This window comes from Urtica dioica, chromosome 3, assembly GCF_054948205.1.
Source record: "Urtica dioica subsp. dioica isolate 48M chromosome 3, U.dioica_male_clone48M_v1_H2, whole genome shotgun sequence".
Lineage (NCBI taxonomy): Eukaryota > Viridiplantae > Streptophyta > Magnoliopsida > Rosales > Urticaceae > Urtica > Urtica dioica.
Genome location: NC_142758.1, coordinates 3,375,299 through 3,392,396, shown reverse-complemented (window position 1 = coordinate 3,392,396; position 17,098 = coordinate 3,375,299). Strand labels below are relative to the sequence as shown.

General features: G+C 37.6%; 1 protein-coding gene across 1 annotated transcript; it reads left to right on the top strand.

The window, feature by feature from the left end:
* The first annotated feature begins 10,561 nt into the window (after positions 1-10,561).
* Positions 10,562-12,780, top strand: XTH28 (xyloglucan endotransglucosylase/hydrolase 28). The gene is made up of 4 exons (XM_089609131.1): positions 10,562-11,050; positions 11,148-11,248; positions 11,565-11,773; positions 11,986-12,780. Exons 1-4 carry the CDS (start codon positions 10,834-10,836, stop codon positions 12,464-12,466), a joined length of 1,008 nt encoding a protein of 335 aa, XP_089465257.1. The 5' UTR covers positions 10,562-10,833; the 3' UTR covers positions 12,467-12,780.
* Positions 12,781-17,098: the final 4,318 nt, after the last annotated feature.

The window sequence follows — 17,098 nt, the reverse complement described above, 5'->3', positions numbered from 1 at the left end:
TATTTCCTTGATCTAATTGTTTATATCGATTAATACTTTTAAATATAAGTTGAAAGGTCTTGTGAACATAAAAACAACGCATGGATATATCTAACGATAAAAAAACAAAAAATTAATTATTTGACATTAAAAAATAAGAGATACCTTATTCGACCAGTGAAAAAGATGAATTAGCCATATAGCCAAAAAATTATTCACAAAAGTCAATGATGTAAAAGAAGTTGTTTGCCAGGAAAATGGTCATGAAACAAACTTGCAAACCGTTCCATACGTGCTTGAGAGAGAATTAATTCCGACATGAAATAAATTTGAACGCACAAACATGTTTAAAATGTGCTCAAATAATTTAAGAAAGCAATGCAAATCAACCGAAGTAATCATAGAATAAGTAACTCCTGTAAATTTGAAAAGAAATTAGCTAATCAATATTAATTGAATCAATCTAAAAATTGAGTTTAAAATTTGATACTTTAAAATCGGCTATAAAGGCTAGAAAAGAATTTTAACACACTAAAAGTGTTGCACATAAGTCAAACGACTATTTTTTGAAAACTGAAACGTTGGCTATTTAGCAATAAATTTTGAAGATATATAAGAAATTTGATACGATGTGTATAAACACCTTTACTTTCGAATTAGACTCTCACTAGCTATTAACACAATAAAAAGTTATATGTTTCATTCTTCAACCCAAAATACCGATTAAGATAATAAAAAGTTGTTTTTTCTTTTTTTTTTTTCTCAATTTGTTTTCTCATAAGTTATTGTTGTCGGTCGTTTTCGAAAAATCGGAAATATTGAAATCTTCGCGGCTTGTGAAGATTTCGATGTCAAAAAGTCCAACGGGCCGGGCCCAAAAAATCCCAACAAGGGCCCAGAGAGTCGAAAAGCCCATCCGACGTGGGCCCAAGCTTGCACATGCTGCGATTGCCACGCCATGGCACCATGCGTCGTGCAAACACAAGTGCTCGCCTCGCTGGTACGCTAGGAGAAGCCCTTCTCACGCGCTAGCCAATCCCATCACTCGTGCGGCGCACCTACGCCCAAGAAGGGCACTCGCGTGCGCCACGCACTCATCCATGAGGGTTTTTCCTCCCATTCTCCACCTATAAATACCCTCATCCTTAAGGGTATAAACACAAGTTACTCGATTCCAAAGTTCTGAAACGCTGCCGAGGACCCTCCGAACACAGCTTCCTCTGATCAAGCACAAATCTCTAAAAATATTCTCAACGAATATTGGTGACTCCACCTCACTCGTAGCAATAAGACTAATGTGGAGCATCGGAGCGCGCGCCAGAGGCACTGCCTCTGCACCTTTTTAGATCTTTTCTTCTTTTTCTTACTCTTAGGTCTTCGCGACGAACGAAGAATGTTCTTGAGCTAGAGGAGCGACACTCGTGACTTTCGAGTTCCTCATATCTGATTTGAGCATGACCACTTTGTCTAGCTATGGGTTGAACTGTCCGAAGTCTTCAATCGTCGTTCAAATTTCAGCGACAACATTTTGGCGATATATAGAATGTGCTCGAGAAACATTCATGAGCTCCCACGGTAATTATTTTTTACTTGGAAAGATAAAAAAAAAAAAATAAAAATATAAAAAAAAAAAAAGCTTTTCAGCATAACCCTTTGATTGTGATGTATGGAACTCAAATTCTCAACACGTCTGAGGGAGGTGCAAACCCCCGCGACGAAAACACCGAATATAACCTGCGCCGACTTGCGCAAAGGATTCAAGATTTCCCTCTGAACAAGATCGTAGGCCCGATCCCAGAGCAAGACCCATGAAACTTCATCATCGTTTAGCTCGAGGATAGCGTTCGTTGACTAATAGATCACCTTACCAGACATGAAAACGATAGAGCCACCATCGAGAACCTTCTCGGCCCAGCAGGGCAAGCTCGCAGTCTCACCCACTTGGGGGGGGGGGGGGGATGGGGGGCACACGAACGAAGGCGAGAATGATCACTCCTACTTTCGCACATACGAGAGAGAGGACACTCCCAATCCTAGCATGCATGACCTCGACCATGATACGCCTGACGTTGGGGAAGACGTTAACAGGCGCACTATATCAAGCTTTTATTAATATTAAAAAACACCACAGTGATTCTAGTTTATATATTTATATGTAGATATATAATTTAATAACAAATAATTATCTTATTCTTAAGATTATTTTATATTATTTTAATTTTAATTTTAAGTATAAAGATCAATTTTAATATGATAGGCAATAATAACATAAAATAAATAAATAATAATTATAAATCTTAATTTTAAAAAAATTGAAAAAGAATTACATGACATACTATTTTAATAAAAATCTTGAAAACAAATTGTCAAACATGTTACATTATAAATAAATTGGAGTGCAAATAAATACGACTAAAACTAAATGATAATATATATGTGGGCTAAAATGTGAGGTATATTCAAAATTATAAAAATCAATATAGTATTAGACAAATAACGAATATGCTTTTTGTTGTTAAAAATATGTTGAGAATAAAACACCATTTGGTTTGACATAAACTATATAATAGAGTGAGATAAATTGTATAGTAAAATTTTGTTGTTACATAAACTATAGTTTATAACAAAACACCACATAATTCATTTTATTTTATACCATTTAAGTTCCATAAATACGGATCAAGCTAATATGTAAGGTTTTGTAACGGTTCGTTCAATAAAAATCATGAGTATGTTTGTCTTATCTCATTCATCAGTCCTTTATAACATATTGAAATTGATTATATATATATATAGGGTGAAACTGGATCGGTTCGGTTCGGTTTTTGACATTTTTAGTATCCGAATCCAAATTTTCTCAAAATCAAATCCGATATCCGGTCCAGTTTTGTAAACCGGATCGGTTATCCGAATCCGAATTTCGGTTAGCTGACGTGGCTCCAAATTTCGGTTTCGGTTCGGTTTGGATATCGGTTTTATCCGATTTTTGGTTCGGTTTTGTACAACCCTAATATATATATATATATATATTATATATATATATATGTATATATATATATATCACAATTCATAATATTAAATATTTTTTGGTAGTTCTATATGTTATGTCGTTATTTTTCACAAGTGAAAAATGACACTTCTAATATAAAATCGACAAGCAAGTGACTCTGAAGACTGAGCCGTAGAACTGCTCTGGAGGCTAAGTCACAAATGGTTTTGAAGGCAGAGCTTATAACTTCTCTGAGCACCAAATATTCTCACAAGCGACTCTGAAGGCTGATCCGCAAAACGGCTCCCGAGGCTGAGCCACAATGGCTCTAAAGGCAGAGCCTCTAACAGCTCTGAGCCCAAAAAGTTCCCACAAGCGACTCTGAAGGCTGAGCCGCAAAACGGCTCTAGAGGCTGAGCCACAAATGGCTCTGAAGGCAGAGCCTCTAACGACTCTGAGCCCCAAACGTTCCCACAAGCGACTCTGAAGGCTGAGCCGCAAAACGGCTCTGGAGACTAAATCACAAATGGCTCTGATGGTAGAGCCTCTAACGGCTCTAAGCCCCAAACATTCCCACAAGCGACTCTGAAGGTTGAGTCGCAAAACGGCTCTGGAGGCTGAGCCGCAAAACGACTCGGGAGGCAGAGCCTCTTCGTTTGTGGCCACTGCTTTGATGTCTCCTCCTCTGCAATCAATGATTTCCTAGTACGAGGGAGAATTGTCACTGCCAATCGGCTTCCGTCCCTGGATGTGATTGCCAAAGAGCTCACCGACGACGAGAATAAGACTTGGCCTTCTAAAGGTTCCCTGCCCTCCTAAGACCTCTCTGCAAAATATTCTATTTTGTACAGAATTGGGGTTGCTAATTGGGCTCCCTCCTCGCATGGCTCGAGCATCAAGTCCGACCTGGCGTGCCTCATTTATCAGATAGGTACTCGTGCGTCTTTCGACTTTGGAGATTTCGTGTTCAACCACCTGGCCAAGCACGCTAAGTCATATGCTGTGAAGCTCCCTATTGGCTTTCCCTCTCTCCTCTCTGGTATGTTAGTGGCTCAAAAGAAAGATGTACTAATGGCTGATGATGTTGCAGGTAAACCCCCTAGTGAACTCACTTTCAGTTATAAGTTATTTGAGGGAAAACATGCCAGAGATCATGCTATGCCTTCGGTCGCAACTTTTGTCGCTCTTGGTCGTACCATCAAGGTTGCTCCTGTCTCCGAGAATGCTAAGAGTGATATTCTCAAAGGCCTCTTTGACGAAGTTGTTGCGCTCAAGGAGATCATTGATATCTCCTCTTGAAGGAAATCTGCTTGTGAGCGTCTTATCTCTGTTATGAATTCTTCTTCTACCACTGATGGTGCTACTTCCTCTCAGCCGAGCCACACTGTAAGTCCTGATGACAACGTAGATGATGAAGATACAGAGGATGATGTCATCAGCGAATCCGAGGGCTCTGAAGGTCAAGCCAATGATGTTTCAACTGGGAATCCCTCTAGTTGATTTTTTTTTATGATCTTGTCTGTATCCTCTAACTTCTTTTCAGACATCCTTCTGTCGGGTTTTATCTTCAGTTTAACTTTTGTTTCAGACTGAGTTCTGGTTGGTGTGTTAAACCTCTTTCAAGTTTACTGTTGATGTATGTACTGCTGTTTACTTCAGTTCTCACCTCTTTACAGGCTATGTTTGTTTTTCCTCCCTCTATTTTGGTCGATCCCTGCCTTTGGTATTCTTTTGAGGCAATCAAGGGGAGAGACGTCATGAGGTCATTTATTTTGACTCTCTCCATATGGTCATGACGCTTGTATGAGAACTATTCCTGGAAGTGCTTGCCTAAAAAATAGCCAAAGGGGGAGACTGTTGTTACGTTATTTGTTGGCTTTATTTTTTAGTGCAAGTTGTTTGGAAAGATGTCGTTCTTCATGCTCCTGCTTCTGGTGAGACATCCTTCCTTCTGTGTGCAGACAGTATTTCGGGCAAGTTTCCAGTATTGTCAGATTGCTTCACTGGTGACTTTATTGCGAGATATTTGTGTGAGGCTGGGTAAGGAAACCTTAGATACACTTCCAGGCCTGTACATCTGCTATAAAAGCCATGAGCTTCCCCTTAGCGGATTGGGAGGCTTTGTGTTTTGTTAAGAGTGGTGTATTCTCTCAAACACTATTCCAGAAAGATTGAGTGTCTGTGAGAGTTGGGTTCTGTGTTCTCGTGATTGAAGGCTCGCGATCGTTTGAAGACTGAAAGTCATCCGAGCATAGGCGGTTGCTCGAAGAGTGGAATTGGAGCGGATCTCAAATCCAGGGGGAGTCCCTGGTTTAGGTATTCACTGGTGGTAATAGTGTCTAGGTTTTATTGATTTGGTGATTGTAATCTTTTAAACATTGCGTGTACTATTGACTACAAGATAGTGAAATCTTTTCCACTGGCAGAGTGCCCCCAGACGTAGGTGTATTGCACTGAACTGGGTAACCTTATCGTGTGTATTCTTTTTATCGCACTGTTTGTTGTTTATCCATTATCTGTTTTCAAGCAAGTTGTCGGACACATTGTCAACACTTTGTGTGTGACATCTTGTCTTTGTGACTAATCAGAATTTCATATAAGATTCCGTATGCGGTGGTTAAAGAAGTCGGAGAACAAAATGTTGTTCAAGTTATCACAGATAATAGTTCGGCTTAAAAGAAAGTTGGACTGAAACTCGCTCGACGCTACCATCTTTATTGGACTCTGTGCGCTGCACATTGTATTGACTTGATGCTCGATGACGTGGGCAAATAAGCAACTGTCGCTGAAGTTGTTGAGAATCGTAGAGAAGTGACAAAGTTCATCTATAACTACTTAGCCTCTCGAATATGAGAGAAGATGGACAAGGAGAGCTAATCCGTCCAGGTCCGACAAGATTCGCCACGAACTACTTAGCCTTAACAAGTCTAAGGAGCAATCGATCTGGGTTGAAGAAGATGTTCACTTCGGATTGGTGGGACCGATCTTCCTTTCGTCAAACTTCAGCTGGGCAGTTTGTGGAGTCAAAAGTGTTGGACAACAAGTTTTGGCTCCATGCTGATGGTGTATGCAAGGTATTCGTGCCTATGTACTCAGCTTTGCGTCTCGTTGATACAGAAGTATTCCGACTATGGGGTTTGCCTTATCACATCTCCGACTTAATGAAAAAGAAGTTGGAAAGCATCCCGAACAAGCATGGGTAGTGGACATTGCGGTTGAGAGATGGACGAGACAACTTGCCCATCCGTTACACCAAGTTGGTAAAAGTCATTTCACAAACTTCGTTGTGAACGTCTTTGTATAATTTATAATTGGTGTCTTTGATTATTTTACTTGTAGCTCACTACCTAAATCCAAAGTTTTAATATAATCCGGAGATCGTCATGAAGGCCGAGCATCTTACGGCGATTACAGAAGTGTTTGAGCGGCTATTTCCGAATGATGAATGCGACAACATTGGAAACTAACTTTTGGTATTTCGCAATGCGAGAGGCATGTTCGGTAGCAAAACCACAGTAGCGGAAAGAATGAAGATGGCTTCCGATAAGAACTACATCTTTGAACCGAAGTAGTAATATTTCATTGTTGGGGAATCAAGTGGGTATCAGACACGAACAATCGCTCTGATACCACTTATCGGTGGATCGAGCTCGCATCGGACACGAACGATCGCTCCGATGCGACTCGTTTGAGATGATTCCACCATATAACCATATAAATGCGGAAAAATAATTAATTACGCTGATCATAAGCTAATTAAATTATGGTTATAATTAACAAGATCTAGTTATGTTTAATTAATTTAATTCACGAGAGCATAGAAGACAAGCAACCGATTTGAACGAAAAAACGAATACTTACAGTTTTTGGCTCACGAACTGAAAGCTTTCACAATCCGTCTTCGTCTTGAGTCGTCTTGATGAAGGACTCGAGGATGACACCTTAGCCTTCCGAAACGTAATCTCCGAGGCGAATAAGAAAGATGAGTGGGCACAATCTTTATCTCACTAGATCACGAAACTAGGTGTTTCAAGATCTCTCTCTTATTTTACTAAGAATGGAAACGAATTTCTGAGGGGAGGGAGAGGCTGTTTTGCACGGCCAATGTAGCCTAGAGTGCACGAAATTATTAGGTCAAAATCCTTAATTTTTGCCTTCTCATGAACCCCTATTTATAGTAGTAAAAAAGAGATATTCATGGAATCTTCCAGAATATTTTATTTCGTTTTATTGTGTTCACACTAGATGATTTAATCTAGGCCCTTGGATCTCAACAAGTGAATCCTACTTTTTCTCTCATCCATCAGATCAATATCTATGTGATATTATTCTTTTATTTAAATAGAGAATAATTTATTTAGTGAGATAATAAAGGAGAATATATTATTCTCCTAAATATTCTCCTAAATACTTTTCTTTAAATAAGGAGAAAATATAGGATAATATCTTATATTTTTCTCTCTCCTTTATTTAAACAACTAAAGAGAAAATATTGGTAAATACCAATATTGAAATTTCGAACTTGATGGCACACGGCCAAGGAGATTTGCGCAAACCCTAGTGCCAAAAATCCTAATTCGAATTTTCCATGTGTGCAAGGCCCAATTGCTTAAAACCCAATTAATTATTTATTTACTTGGTCCAACAATAAACAAATAATTAATAATTGTTTATTTACTTGATCAAACAATAAATAAACAATTCTACCATAAATATTTATTTAATTCTGCGAATACCCGTTTTCCAGAATTAATGCTGTCAATCACAATTACAGCAAGTGAGATTAATAATGATAAACATTATTATACGAAAGTTCTTATCCGCCTTTATCAGAGCCGAATCGGGGACTATGGACCTAGTAATAGAAGCTTAACAAATCCGATGAAAAAGACGAAATAGTCCTTTCTCTTTTTCCATCGATTCGTTTAATCTTGGTCAAATACTCCACCTTGTAAGCCAAGACTGAACTCTCCTTTATACTAGAATTATATTTACTCATCGTGACGAGTGTCCACTGATATAGTCAGTTCGTGATCAAGATCCTCCAGGTTCAATCCGTGTCAAGAGAAGTCAATTTTTCCGTTATACTTCTCTTGATACATATCAGCCCTAAGCATTGTTGTTTCCCCAGCGAAAGATTCTTTCGAACGTTACTTACTTCGAAAGTGCTAGCAATCTATCGGTTTTGGAATCAACCCTTAGGTGAGTGAACATTAACATTCTTTCAGGAAGGCTGGATTCCGTATCTATAAATCACTTCCCACTCGAATCATGCTCTGAGAAAACTCCCAAGACATAAGCTGTGATTAGCATGAATAGCCTTTTAGCGAATGAGTCAAAGAGCTCAGTAACATAACCCAGTGTCCATGATCACTTCAGGATTTAGATCAAGTCTCACTGTGACCATCATAGTGGCCTCGGTTAGTGTGTCGTAACGGTCCTTAAACGACACATCTACAACCAAGACTTGTCCAGGTCGTACACTTACCACAAGTGTAGAATGCTCCCACATAGTGATCAGCCTTCACCTATGTGTTCCACATATATGACTTTAGATATAGCTTTCCAGGCGTATATCAGTCATCGACCATGTTTTAGCACACCGCCCGAACTCAGGTGCCCAGCACGTGACTCAGTTAGATACGGAGGCTATGGAAGATAGTTGTTATTGATTCTAATTGTTTAGAACTCAACCCACTAATCATATAATGCTAATAAAGTAATCTTATTATCGAATTTAGTAATCATTATCTTCAAGTGGGCAATATTCCCAACATTCATAGCTTCATATTTACGGTGTTCCATCATTTTTGTAGGTGAATGGTGGGCCATGTTTGGAATCAAAACCCCCCCTTTGAGAAAGTTGGCGATGAGAATCTTGTCTCAGACCGCATCCTCATCGGCGTGAAACCAAAATCGGGGCACATTCGCACTTGTCCACACTAAACAACGAAACCGACTGGCGTACAAGAGATTGGGGGAACTCGTTTTTTGTAGCTACAATATGAAGCCGCAATTACGAGACATTGAAAGCGACGTTGCCTACATGAAAGATCCTTTTGATATGATCCAAAGATCAATGGAGGTAATGGGCGACAACGTAGACGATGATGAGCTCCTACAATAGATCCGACCAGTTCACCTCGACGATCAAGATCGAAACCCCGACCTACGCGTCGCCTCACATGCTCGGTGGGAAGGCGTTGATGTGGACACCGTATTGAGCGAAAACGTCGGTCAGACTTCGCATGGATCATAAGACGATGGACGTGGTCCTGATGACAGTAACGATGACGGAGGCGGTGGTGACTTTGGCGGGTATCCTGCTAGTCATGATATTGGTGATGATAGTGGTGGAGGCCAACCTTACGATCCGTGGACTATGGAGCAAGGTTATCAAGCCATACAAGATTCAGATCACGGGGCACATTGTCAAAGATCTAACAGGTTAATGTATTCAAATTTATTTCTTTCGGAGTTCTCAAACAATTTAGTATGCTTCATATGGAGAGTAATATACGTATTTTGTTTCATCTCACAGGCTCGGAGAGTTATTCGACTTTGAGACCAGATCGTATTATGACAGTGGTTCACAAAAAGCGTCGGCGCACTACATGTCTTTTGGTAGTGATTACGGCGGTGACTTTCAACAATGATATGGAGCGTACATGTCATCTGGTAGTGAATACGATGTCGACCACTTGATGTCTCAGTTCGACACAATGTCATTCACTACGTCAGACACACACAATGACGGTTGGTATGCTTTCCTTCTTACCGTTACCTTAATCCGATAGGAGTGCCACAACCAAAGGTGAATCCGTAAGAAAGTGAGTGTCGTACATTCGGTGTACGCGTGGATCGATTCGGTGTCCATCACATTATAGTCTGTGTACCAGGATGTTCACTAATAAGTGAAGTCGTGGGGTACGATATTGCGAGCTTCAAGAAAATCAACCGAGTTTTATCCAACCAAGACGTCCATCGGGATTCTATTGATACATTTCAATTTCTATGGTAACTATATGTTTGTAGAGCATCTTTATTTAATTTTCTATGCTAGATATGTATGATTTGAAGTGTTTCAAATTTGGAGTATATTTACAAATATATGTGTATTCGTTTGTTTCGTCACATTATTTTCATTCGATTTTCCGGTGGCACGTCGGTTTTCCATCGAAAACGAGATTTGAAAACGGTATTTCATTTGCCATTTTTCACATTTTTCCGTTCGATTTTCTGTCGGTATGCCGGTTTTCTGTAAATCATGAGGCTTAAAACGGTAACGAAAATAACATTTAAATCTTTGACCATAACTAATAAAATATTCAACTACATAAAAAAAAAATCAAATTTATTAAATTTTAAAATTTGTATCTAATATTTTGTAGGATGAACTTCAAATTAGACTTTTACCTTTGTTTTAGGCATTTAGCTTTGTAGGATTACAAAAAAAATCGAATTTTCCTATAAAAAAAACAAATTTTTTAAAAAAGAAAAGGCGAGGAAAGAAGTGAAAAGTTCCTTCTGAGACTACTCTCACTCACGCCAATAAAATGAGCTCTGTCCATCCACTGCACATAAACTCTCTCTCTCTCTCTCTCTCTCTCTCATTTTCACCTTTTTCATTTCCCTTTCGCTTCTCTCAAATCACCCCACAGCTGTAGACTCGTAATATTTTAACCTTTCGCTTCTCTCAAACGCCCCACAGCTGTAGACTCGTAACATTTTCAATATTCCAAATTCCACGTCTCTCTCCCTCTCTGCAATACACAAAAATCGCAGCACATTCAAAATATAGGGAAGACCAACCATTGTTTTTTTTATACATCCCAGAAGAGGATTATATTCTAAGAGAAATACAAATGGCTCGTTCTAATCTGAGCTCTTTTGCACCCCTTCTTCTATCGGCTCTCTCTTTGCTGCTCGTGGATGTTGTTCATGGCTCAACAAGAACAAAAAGAATCAATGAACTACCAATCATAGCCTTTGAAGAAGGCTATACCAAGCTCTTTGGGGACGATAATCTCATAATCCACAAAGATGGAAACTCCGTTCACCTCTCTCTCAACGAACGCACAGGTCTTTTATTTGTCCTCCGGTGCTTGCGTGTTTCAAATTGTTTTTTTTTCTTAATTAGTTTTTATTTTATATATATATATATATTTTTTTTTTACAGGGTCTGGGTTTGTGTCTCATGACCTTTATCTTCACGGGTTCTTCAGCGCTTCGATAAAATTACCAGCTGATTATACTGCTGGAGTTGTTGTTGCCTTCTATGTGAGTCAAAGTTCTTAAATTTTTATTTGTTTTTCAAATTATTTTTTAAACCCTACTTTTCCTGTGATTATTTAAATGGCTCTTCTCTTTTAGATTTCATCATTCTCTTCTCAAATCCATTTTTTGTATTCCATTACTAAAAGTTGAGCAATCCCCAAATGGGTTTTCATTAATAGAACAGAGTAACACAAAGCTGGTGACTTTTACTGTCTTTGCTCGTCAGAACGCATGAGATTCTCTCGAACAACTGTTACCCTCGTGAGAGACAAAAGACCAGTTTTTTATTATATTTTTGTGTGTGTGTTGGGAATTGCAGATGTCAAACGGAGACATGTTCGAGAAGAACCATGACGAGATAGACTTTGAGTTTTTGGGTAACATAAGAGGCAAAGATTGGAGGATTCAGACAAACATATACGGAAATGGAAGCACAGGCGTGGGAAGAGAAGAGCGTTACAATCTATGGTTCGACCCATCTGACGATTATCACCAGTACAGCATTCTGTGGACCGATTCTCAAATCACGTGAGCCCTTTTTTTGAATCGCTTGCATCTTATTTTTTTTTTTTTTTTACCGGTTTTGCTTTGTTTTGCTCATGGTTACTTGAAATAGATTTTGCTGAGGATAGCCGTGATATTTTCCGTAGATTCAACGATTTTAAGCCTATAGTACTAGATCTTCTTCTCTATTAAACCATATCATTTATCATGTGTTGTTGCCTTTTCGGGTGTGCCAGGTTCTACGTGGACAACGTTCCGATAAGGGAGGTGAAGAGAACAGAGTCGATGGGCGGGGATTTTCCGGCGAAGCCCATGTCTCTGTACGCCACGATATGGGACGGCTCCGATTGGGCCACCAACGGCGGCAAGTACCGAGTGAGCTACAAGTACGCCCCGTTCGTGGCCCGCTTCTCCGACCTCGTCCTCCACGGCTGCTCCGTGGACCCCACCACCGCCGCCGCCGCCGCCGCGGACTCCGGCTGTGACGTGGCGGTCCCCGCCGGAGGAGTGTCGGCCCGGGCCAGGACCAAGATGGAGGCTTTCCGGCGGAAGCACATGACCTACTCTTACTGCTATGATCGCACTCGCTACCGGGCCCCGCCGGCCGAGTGCTCGGTGGACCCGCTCGAGGCCCGGAGGCTCCGCTCCTTCGACCCCGTCACCTTCGGCCACGGGAGACGCCGCCACGGCAAGCTCCGTCGCCATATGACCGTTTGATGATTTTGATTGAAATTTGAAAAGAGAGGGCAGGGCATTATCGTCTTTTCAGCGTCATTTTGTGTATAGAATGAAAGAGCAGAGGGAGAGAGGAGCGAGCACAGATTTATTTATGATTATCATGATTATTATTGAGATTGTGTTTTTTTTTTTGTATAGTTGCTCCATTCGTTCTTTCTTTTTCTTTTTGCCTTTTTCCACAGCTGTTACATTTGGGTCATCATTTCTGTATTTTGACACATGCCTTGTTCTCCATTGAGCTTTATTATTATTATTATTATTATTATTATTATATCTACTAGCCGTTTGTTACACTTTTTATCCTCTTCTTCAAGTGCCTGATAGTTCTTTAACATGTTGTCCTTTGCCTCTTGTGCTTTTAAATGTTTTCTTGAATCCTGGCTTTTTTAGCATTACTTCTTTGTTGATGCATTCACTCAGATATTTATTTATTTAGTTGGTAGACTACATGATTTGGTTTTGATTTTGTTGATGAATTACAATGGACTTTTGAGCAATGAATGAAAGAATATTAATGGTAACCCTAAATTTGTTTTTATGTGATCAACAACGTTCCTAAATTTATGTTCCTTGATTTTAATCACTAAAATCCTAAGCAGATACCTGTCATAGTAGTAAGGACAGTTTGTGAAACGGTGCGATTGGAATCCAAAGTCCATTGAATATGACAAGTGGAGCAGCGAGTTTGCAGTAAATTTGGACTTTCTTAGCCCACTCACACACTACAAAAAAAGTAAGAGGTCTAACTTTAAGGTCATTAAATAAAATTGAGAAAATGTCCTCATTCTCATTATTTCATTTTATTTTTCTTTGCTCATAGACGCATTCTCAGTTAACAAGTAGACCAGATGTCCGATAAAAAAAAAAAAGTAGACCAGATGAGATTGTAAAAGTCTTCACTTTTAAAAGAATAAAGACACAGCACACAGGCCATTATTATTGAGTGTAAGAATTACAAGATAAAATAAAATATCATTAGGAGCCAAAAAGATAAGTTTGGGTAGCTAGAAAAATAGAAACGTCCTTGTGGTTTGAGAAGATTTATACATTATCATATGATATGTGATGAACACATGACTGGGTATTTATATAGCCACGTGAATTAAAGTTATAACATTCAAGTCTTACTACAATCATAATGTGATATTTTTCAAAATTTGAAAAATAATGATACTACACCCCAAGGGTCTCTTTAACACACTCTCTAAAAAATTTCATTTCTGAATTGTTTTAGTACAAAAAATGTACATTCGAATCGGTATTTGAACTATTCACGTGAATTGTTATTGGATAAAATTGAAGTAAAAAATAAATTGGTTAAACTTTTGGCGGGTAACCGTCATCTTAATTATATATGATATAAGCGTAAAATATATTGAAAATTATTCAACATCTTTACCAAAAAAAAAAAAGGTATACAATAGTCAAATATTTATCATCAAGCAAAATTAAAGTTTTTTCACTCAACTATTAAAGAAATAACTGAATTCATATCTACGATAATGCGCATGCGTCTTTATTTAGTTTGGACTATTATCTTAATTTTTAGATAGTTCGGTTAGAATTTTAACACACGAGATTTTAATAGGTTATACTAATTTCTAAATAGCCAACGTTTCAATTTTTTAGATAAATGGCCAAAGGGATGACGTGGAACACTTACACGTTTTTTATTCCATTTTTCCCTTTGAGTCGTCGATTTTTATTTAAATCGTGTGCTTGTTATTTGAAATTTAAATCAAATATTGGATTGAATAATTTTTATTAACGGGTTGATTTATTTTCCACAATTATACATTCTATTATTCTTTCAATATTTACGTGACTGTAGACTTAATTTATTTTGTGTTTCTATATATGGTTGATTTTTTCAAAAGTTTTATGTTTGTTCTTATTTTCTTATGGATTTGATGTTTGTTATAAGCCTCAAGGTGGCTATTGGAAGGAAATGGAAATATCATTCACAATAAGTCGTCTTCCATTGCTTATTGGAAAATGTATTTCCATTAAACAAATTGGTGTCTTCCATTGTTTATTGGAAGTGGAATTTATGTTAACCTTAATGGAAATATAGATTTTCGTTAATTTCCAATAAGTAATTTAAAAAAAATAAAAAATCAAATTTCATATTAAACTAATAGTGGTTAGACTTTTTAAATGAGAGTTAGGTATATATCGCATTTAAATTATTGACGTTAATATCTTAGTTTAACTATTTAAATTTAATAATACAGCTCAAACAAAAATAAGACGAGTTGAGTTATAACTTTAATTGAGGGAAGCTATTTCGATATTTTATATAGTTTCTTCCTACTTAATTATGTAATAGAACTAATAGATTGACCTTTCATTTATAAAAAACAGCACCAAAATAAAATTTAAACACTTTCGAAATGAGTTGAAATATTTTTTTTCGGTAAAAATATAAAATCATTAAATGTATATATAAAGTCAAATATAGACCATTAATGACGTATTAAACACAAACAGGCTATGCTCTAAGATGATATTTATGTTTTTCTTTAAGTTGTTTTTCTTCGATCTCTAGTTGTCTTTTTTAAATTATGGGAGAAAAAAATGATTGCCGTTTGCAATAATTGTACAACAGTTAAGAAAAAGAGAGAGTGGCAAGCAAACAATTTCTTTGAAGATATTGAAAAATACCTGCAAGGGATGTGTATAATTGGATACGATAAGAAAATTGCATATATTCTCTCACACTTTTACAGCGAAAGAGCCAATAATTTTCCCAAATCTGGTTTATTATGAAACTTGTAATCTTTTGCAAGATTATGGACCATTATTACAGGCGCCAACTTTTTGTGGTCCATGTATATCCATATAATCTTCTTTTTTTTTTTTTTCTTTTTTTAGAGAAAGTATATCCATATAATCCAAAGAGAATTCCTTATCTACTAAATTCATGTTATTTTCCTAAAGAAACGAAAAAGAAAGAAGAGAAAAAACTTAAATGCAAAACTAAAATATAAAGACAAAAGCATCCAGCCTAGTCTGGAAAGAAAGACAAGAAAAATGATAAATATTGTTTGATCATTAAAGGTTTTGAGTGTCATTTTCGTTTTCATTTTGAGTCACCAACTTTTCGAAAAATCGGTGTGCCGATGAAAAATTATACAAATAAAATGTGAAAAACAGAAAAATATTTGCCAAAAAAATATCATTTTTCATGAAAAATCGACTTAATTATGAAAAATCACATGGAAAAAATATTACATAATAAGGAAATTGTTTACTCTAGGAGTGATTTTAGTCCACTTTCCAAAAATCAGTAAATTTTTTTTTGTTTTTTTTACCGTTCTATGACTTGTACAGTTGTACTTTATTAATGGCATTTGTTATCACCCTATTACCCCTAAGTAACTAATTACCTCCACAGGCTCCATTATACAATATACACACGTCGCTTGAGTTGAGAGAGAGAGGTTTTTTTTCGTTCTTCTAATCTTCCTCTTGAGTTAGAGAGGAAGTTTTGGTCTGAGTTGCATTGATCTAGGCCTGTGACCTTTACTTCAACGATTCGGATTTGGAAGTCCGGGCTCGGGTACGGACTTCCGTCTTCCCAGCTCAACGATTTATTCTCGAAGAGCCATTCTCTCATCAACTCGGATTTGAAGGCCATGGAAAACTCCCTTACCATCTTTTCTGGGCTTTGGGGTCGAGAACCTGTTGAAGCCATTGCTGAACAAGTTCAAAGCTATGGGCTTTCGCGCAAGTTCGATCAGGAAAGAGATCGTCAGAGAGCCGAGGCTTCTCGCGATGGAGATCGGAGAGCTCTCTCGCTGCTTGGAGCTGCTAAGGAAGCTGAAACGCAGAGATGCGGTAAAGGAGAAGATCCTCTACAAGGGAGAGTTCAGAATCGGTTTCGACGTGAAGATGAGAGTCGATTTCCTGTTTGTGTGAAAAAAAAAGAGAATAGAAGAAAATAAAAGTTTGGATTGTTATGTGATGCGTTGTTGTTAATCTTTGATTAAATTCATGGGTGTTTTTGTGATTCGATTTTCTATCCCTTTACCATTAGATTCGGTTGGACTAACATGTATGATAATTAAACAATAGGAGCAGTATTTCAATCAAAGGGGGCAAATTTGAGAAATATTTTTTAGGAGGGGCACTATTGAAAAAAACTTACAAATTTGAGTTAAAAACATAATTATTAGTAAAATTTAAGGGTAAAATTATAAAAAAAAATATAAAAATTTGGAGATAAAAAAATAATTTTCAAAAATTGAGGGGGGCATTGGCCCACCCTGGCCCCCACCTAGATCCGTCACTGGCCCATGTGTTTGATGAATTGTCCCAAAGACATTTGTTGTTTGTGTGGTTTTGGACAAGGTCGTCAAGCTAAAGCTACAATCAGTAAGATTGCAGTAGAAATATGTGGGTGTTAACCCTTTGCTACATTTTTTATTTTTATTTTTTTTGGAATATTCATTGGTTTTAGTGACAACTTGATCACCAGTGCTCAAGATTACTATAGGTCTAATGATAAGATTGCCACTAAATCAGAGTGACAAAATTACTATAAGTAACTTCTTCCACAGAATTAGTGTTTAGTTGAATAGATTTAGTTACAAACTTGTTACTTATTTT